A 6,579-nucleotide genomic window follows, 5' to 3' on the forward strand; every position below is an offset into this window, starting at 1 on the left:
TCGTGTATTTTTTTAAACACGACCTAGAAGTTAAAAAAAACAACAACATTAAAATGAGGAGAAAGGGAACCCCAGGGTGCACTGCTCTCAGAACTGTTTGGCTAAAACTGAGTTTTGTCTGCTCTTTCATCCAGCTACAGGACCCGAAGCCCCAACCTTCCTTTTCCCACCACAGGAATGGCCTCCCGGCTCCGCCAGGTGTCGCCATGGCCGCAGCCGCCCTCGCCCCGCCTACCGCCAAGTTTCGTCCAGTCGCGGCCCTGGCCCCGCCCCCTGACCGAACCTCTTTCCTGCATCCGGGCCTGGGCGGGCTGGTTCTCAAGTCTTAGCGAGGGGCATGGAGGTCCGCGGTGAGCCCCAGTCTGGCGCGAGCTGTTCGTCGTCCGCCCGAGACTGCTCAGCGGTCCCGGTGTCCAAGGAGCTGCTGACAGCCGGGAGCGGCGGCCGCGGAGGTGACGGGCGGGTGGGCGCGGCGTGGAGTGTGCACGTGCGGCAGGGGGCGTGTGGCCGGGGCAGCGGCGGGGGCCGGTCGGCGGCTCCGTGTCCAGGCCCAGCACGGCCAAGGGGACGCCCAGGGTGGCCGCGGGTCTCAGCGAGACCGCCGCGGCGGGGGTGGGGCTCGGGGGCCTCGGGGCGGGCACCCGGCCTCGGGCCCGGGCTGGTTCTATTCCGCACGGTTGTGGGCGCCCACTCCGTGAAGTGCAGCAGCAGGACACCTCCCCTAAGGGCAGGGCCTGGGGAAGGCCTTAGGTCGACTGTCGGGGTCCAGCTCCGGGTTGGTGGGGGAAGCAGGTTACTATTATGGACTGACCCCCCACCCCTACCCTTCAGTGCTCACAGGACCACCCCTTAATGCCTTGCCTCTCTCTTGTAGAGGGACACTTGGGTCTAGGAAGCCCACATAGGATTTCAGACACTGTAGTAGGGAGTTGAAAAGCATCGATTCAAATCCCAACTCCACGATTGATTAGCTGTGGAACTACAGCAGAGTTGTTTACATTCTCAACGCTCAGTTTTCACATTTGGAAAATGGACGTAGTAGTACCTGTTGATTTTTTTTTTTTTTTTTTTTTTTTTTTTTTTTGAGGAGAAGGAAAATGTGTTTAAGGTCTTGGGCATGTTCTTGGTGACTATTACCTTGAAGAGGACGTTCTGTGAGAACCCAGAGCATCCGGAGGAGTTATAGTAATAGCCAGAGCGTATGTAGTGCTTACTGGGACCCAGGACTTAATTAACTCATTTAATCCTCACAAAAACGCTGTGCAGGAGGTTCTATTATCTCTGATTTGTAGGTGAGGAAACTGAGTCACAGTGTATCATACAGATAACTTTCTGGAGATCATGTGGCTGAAAAGTGACAAAATTGGGAATCAAACATACCCTGTTGGATTCTTTATGCTAATCCATTTGCTAGACCTAAAGTACTAATCAAAGAATATTTGTTGGGGCGCCTGGGTGGCTCAGTGGGTTAAGCCGCTGCCTTCGGCTCGGGTCATGATCTCAGGGTCCTGGGATCGAGTCCCACATCGGGCTCTCTGCTCAGCAAGAAGCCTGCTTCCCTCTCTCTCTCTCTCTGCCTTCCTCTCCGTCTACTGTGATCTCTCTCTGTCAGATAAATAAATAAAATCTTTAAAAAAAAAAAAAAAAAAAGAATATTTGTTGAGCTCTGCTTTGGGGGGGGGGGCGGTGAATAGGGTTTTTGTACTTGAGTGAAGAGGTTTTCCAGGCTTTGGAAACAGGGTAATCAAAGCTTTGAGTTTGAAAGACAAGTCCTGTCCTCTGGGCTCTGATGGGCTGAAGAGTTTGTTGATTTGAGGAGTAGTGAGTGATGGGGAGGAAAATGTTCGTGGGGGTGGGGGATGGACAGAAGTTCTCCAGAGGGTTTCTTTGTCCAGGTTGGACATCCTTAAGTGAAGGTCCAGTAACAAGGCAGGTATGCTTTATAAGCAAACGAGTGCTCCAAGAGGGTGAGTAATTTGCCCAATATAATGAAGTGAGTAACCATTTCTGGCTTCACTTAACCCTCATTGTACTCTGTGCTGCTTCCTCTGTCCCTTCGTTGCAGACACTCATTTGTCCCTGGGGGGTTTCTGATCCAAGAGGGTGCAGGTTAGTTCCTTATTACTCCTCAGCGCCGGTGGCACATACAGATGTATGAGACAGGCCTAAGGAAGGGGAGGTGGGTGGGCGTAAAGAAGTAAAATGTTGTCGTGGGACTTGTGGAGCCTCTCTTTCTACATATGCCTGGGGGAACATGGAACGTTCAAGACTTGAAAGTGGTCGGAGGAAGTTTGCTGACGGGCCCCCATTCTTCATGCTGTAGTAAACTAAGTGTGTGTGTGCTTTCAGGTATATGGGACAGGTTACTCATCAGCCCCAAGCCTAACTGCAGAAAAAAGTCCACTCTTCAGACAGTTCGGATAGAAAGGAGTCCCTGTAAGTATTTTTCCCTTTCTTCACTCCCCTCTTCTCTTAAGAACTTTCTCTGATATTCAATTGTGCCCAGTGAAGCACTGTGAAATCCACAGTGAACCTCAGTCCGGCCGGAGCTGTTCATTGCTCCCCCTGGGACCGCTTAGGGATGTCAGTGTCTTAGGAGCTGCTGACAGCATTTTCATTCGTGGAGTTCCATCCGAGTCTTTCTTAGATCTTTCATTTCTTTCCTTACTGTGATCGCCATTGTGGGGGGCTTGTATTCTAGGACCTCACTGCATCCTTCCAGCAGTCCTATTTTATCATGAAAGGCCATTTCTTGACCTTTACCACCTTTTTCTTTTCTTCTTCTGTACTCTGGACGGTTCAGTCACGTACTGTGTGGCTGTTAACAAGTCTTGAGAACTCATTACGTGCACAGTTATCTGCTGGGCCTCTTTTGAGAGCTAAAGAAATTAGACCTACCTTGTTTATTGATTCCCCTGTATAGTCCTCATTCCTGTTTTTACAGATGAGTACATTGAGGTTTTGAATGGTTAAATTTATTATTTAGGACACCTGTGATTGCAAATGACTAAAATCCAGCTCTGATTGCCTTAAGCCAAAAAATAAATTATGTTGGCCAATTTTATTGAGGAGGGGGGAGGCGTGGTGACTCCAGGTATATCTGCATCCGGGTGCTTGGGGTCCTAGAGGTCTGCTGCTCTGTATCTCTAGCTCTCCTTCTAGGTGTTGGCTAAATCTAGAGCGGCCTCTTCTCACCGTGCGGCAGGTTGGCCGGTTTATCAGCAGCTCAGCCAGTCATTTCCTCACTCAGAAGGAAGGGATCTCTTTTACACAGTTCCAGCCAGAGTCCCGGGGTGATCTCTTACTGGTCTGACCAGATCACAGTGTCACTGAATATGTCACTGACCCAAATCATGTTGACCAAGGTTATGGAACATACAGACGTGAGAAGGACAAGGCACCAGAGTGACTAAGAGTGACAGAGCTTAAAAGGAAAGTCAGGGTTATGTTATCAGAAGAAAGAGGAACAGACACTGGACAGGTAAAAACACCCGCTACTTAGTTAACTTGCCTAAGGTAAATGAGAGAGTAAGGGGTGGAACTGGGGTTCTGTTAATAATCTTGTCAGCCTGACCCCAAAACCTCAGAGCCCGATGCAGCTAACTATTAAGTCATATGTTCTTATTCAGTTACTATTGGTCTGATGCCAGCCGTCTAGGAATGTACAGTTCTGAGGATATATGAAAACACAAATAAACATTGAGAAATACTCACTAACTTGTGTAGTCCTCTTTAAGGACTCAGAAGAGGGTGGAGGTTTTTAAAATGGAAGAAATTTTCAAGTTTTTTTTTTTTTTTTTTAAACTTCTGTTACTGTTGTTACTGTTGAATTCAGGAGTGTTTTACAATAAATTCCGGATTTTAAAAGTTGAAGTTTTGGGGCACCTGGGTGGCTCAGTCGGTTAAGTGGCTGCCTTCAGCTCAGGTGATGATACCAGGGTCCTGGGATCAAGTCCCACATCGGGCTCTCTGCTCAGCAGGGAGCCTGCTTCTCCCTCTTTCTCTGCCTGCCTCTATCTACTTGTGCTCTCTATCTCTCTGTCAAATAAATAAGTAAAATCTTAAAAAAAAAAAAAAAAGTTGAAGTTTGGCCGAAGAGTCACATAAATATTGATAAACTATATTTTCTCCTTAGTGTTGGACCAAGTACAGACCTTTCTACCACAGATGGCTCAGGCGAATGAAAAGCTAAGAGAAGAAATGGCAGCTGCACCACCTGGTCGTTTCAATATTGAAGACATTGATGGGGCTCTTGGAAAAGTTATACAAATGGTAATGATGCTTTGTTTTCATTTCATAAAGTAAAATTACCAGTATGCCGCATCATCTATAAAGGAGAGGACTTTTCCCGTTTTAATTCAAGTGTTATTTTCCTTCTTGCGGACTCAGCAGATGTGCCCAGTATTGCATGGGAACGTGGTTATTTCATGATTAGGGATCTTACAGATCAGTAAGCTTCTTTGAATGGAGTTTAGGAAGTTAGCAGTAGAGAAGAGGAGGGCTTGTTCAAGTCAAATATTACATTTGTTATCTTGAAGCATTAATTTACTGTGTCCCAAGTGGATTGTTTTTTCCTAAAAGAAGGCCTGAAAAAAGTAATCATAACCTGTTTCATTAAATATGTAAAAATACAGGATGCATTTAACAGACCAATAACCTAAGCTACATGATAAATCTTCTCCACATGGCCACATATCTTCTTTCTACAGTAGAGTTCCCTTTATAACACTTGTGTCTAGACTGAGCTGACACCACTGCGGATAGTAATCTCATTATTGGCAGCTCCAGGCAGCTCTTTCTCTAGAATATGTCTCCGATCCAGCCACTCTGCACGATGTCCCCTGCTGCCACCCTTGGTCCATGTCATCGTGGTCTCCCTGTGGACTCTTGCCATGATTCCTCAGCAGACTCTCCGGTTTCTGCCTTTGCTTTCCTAGAATCTGTTCTCCACACCGTGTGTGGCCCACATTCCCATCACCTTTCTGATGAGTTTGGAATCGTATGATCCTGCCTCCAGCTCTCCATCTAACTTACCTCCCATCGTGCCCTCTCTTTCCTCCAGTCCCATTCAGTCTCCTTGCTCCAGGTTTTTTTTCCCTCTTTGTACAAGGCTCCCCTGAGATTTCTGCATTGTCACTCCCTCCATCTCTCATCACTAGTCACCTCAGTAAGAGGCTTCCCTGATGTCCCTGTTAGAAGTTTATCCTGTCCTTCTTTACTTTTCTTCATTTTCACAGCCTTACACTATGCCTTGTATGTAGTTGATCATTGCATTTCCTTCCCAACTAGAACAGAGGTCAGCAAGTATTTTGTGTATGGGGCCAGCTAGTAAATACTCAGGTTTGTGGACGCGACTGTGTCTGTTATGACTGCTTATTTCTGCCATTTTAGCATGAAAGCAGCTGTAGATAATATGTATGAATAGGCAGGTTTTATCAACTTCTTTATGGACACTGAAATTTGAATATCATAGAATTCTCATGTTTCGTGAAATACTACCCTTTTGATTTTTTTCTTCTACTACTTAAAAATTAAAAAAAAAAATTCTTAGCTCAGGAGCTAAACAAAAACAGTTAGTGGGCTGGGTTTGGCCTTCAAGCGGTAGTTTGCTAATCCTTTTCAAAAACGTAAGTTCCAGAAGGGCAAAGATTTTGTTGCTGTTCTTGTGGAGTTTCTAGGACCTAGTGTGGTACCTGGTTCATGTTAGTGTTTGTTAATATTTGTTGGACACATAGTGTTGAACATGTTCAGGATATATAGAATCAGGTTTGGGGGGACTTCTTATACCTGTAAATCATCATGGTGGACTTTGGCAACTGAAAGGAAAAAAGTACCATATTGTATTAAAAACATTTCTTGTCCTGTGTGCTTCAGGATTTGTGTTCAGTGTTGTTGGTTCTTCGCAAGGGTGTTATTACAACTTTCTAGGGGTCTGCCCTGAAATGAATTTCTCACATGGTGCTTTTGGCAGGACGTGGCCTTGTTTGAGATGAACCAAGATGATTCAAAAGAAGAGGACAGTTCAGAAGAGAGTTCGCAAGACAGCTCGGAGGACAGCTCAGAATCTGATGGGGAAGATGACGGCACTTCTGAAGTCACCATAGATAACATTAAGCTTCCTCATTCAGAAGGTGGAAAAGGCAAGATCGAGGTTTTGGACAGTCCTGCCAGTAAAAAAAAGAAATAGTAAAATAAATGAACAGGTGATACACGCCTGCTAATTCTACAGAAAAAGAGTATGGCTTGCTGGTTATTTTGCATTTCAGGTATCTGTGGTGCTTTTATGTATTTTTAGATGTATTTTGTTTCTCAGAGAAACAAAAGCTACCTTTTAAAGAGCTGGACTAGGTCGCATTTGGGGATCCTCTAAGAGCAGACTGTCTTCGATCTCATGCTAAAGAGATTTCACTTAGAAAGCTTAAGTTTATGTATGGTAACGAGTGAATTTGTTGGCATCTTCTTACACATAGACTTTAGTCATAGCACACTTATTTTATTTGTTTAAAGATTTTATTTATTTATTGGACAGACAGAGATCACAAGTAGGCAGAGAGGCAGGCAGAGAGAGGAGGAAGCAGG

General features: G+C 45.6%; 1 protein-coding gene across 1 annotated transcript; it reads left to right on the forward strand.

Moving 5' to 3' along the window:
• The first annotated feature begins 285 nt into the window (after positions 1 to 285).
• On the forward strand, positions 286 to 6,232 carry NOPCHAP1 (NOP protein chaperone 1). The gene is made up of 4 exons (XM_047740924.1): positions 286 to 452; positions 2,350 to 2,436; positions 4,136 to 4,272; positions 5,972 to 6,232. Exons 1-4 carry the CDS (start codon positions 338 to 340, stop codon positions 6,185 to 6,187), a joined length of 555 nt encoding a protein of 184 aa, XP_047596880.1. The 5' UTR covers positions 286 to 337; the 3' UTR covers positions 6,188 to 6,232.
• The last annotated feature ends 347 nt before the right edge of the window (positions 6,233 to 6,579 follow it).

This window comes from Lutra lutra, chromosome 8 (assembly GCF_902655055.1).
Source record: "Lutra lutra chromosome 8, mLutLut1.2, whole genome shotgun sequence".
In the NCBI taxonomy this organism is placed as follows: domain Eukaryota; kingdom Metazoa; phylum Chordata; class Mammalia; order Carnivora; family Mustelidae; genus Lutra; species Lutra lutra.

Coding starts and splice junctions, on each gene's coding strand:
- NOPCHAP1 (XM_047740924.1), top strand. CDS start 338: ATGGAGGTCCGCGGTGAGCCCCAGTCTGGCGCGAGCTGTTCGTCGTCC. Junction 453..2,349: donor CGGGAGCGGCGGCCGCGGAG/GTGACGGGCGGG, acceptor GTGTGCTTTCAG/GTATATGGGACAGGTTACTC. Junction 2,437..4,135: donor TCGGATAGAAAGGAGTCCCT/GTAAGTATTTTT, acceptor TTTTCTCCTTAG/TGTTGGACCAAGTACAGACC.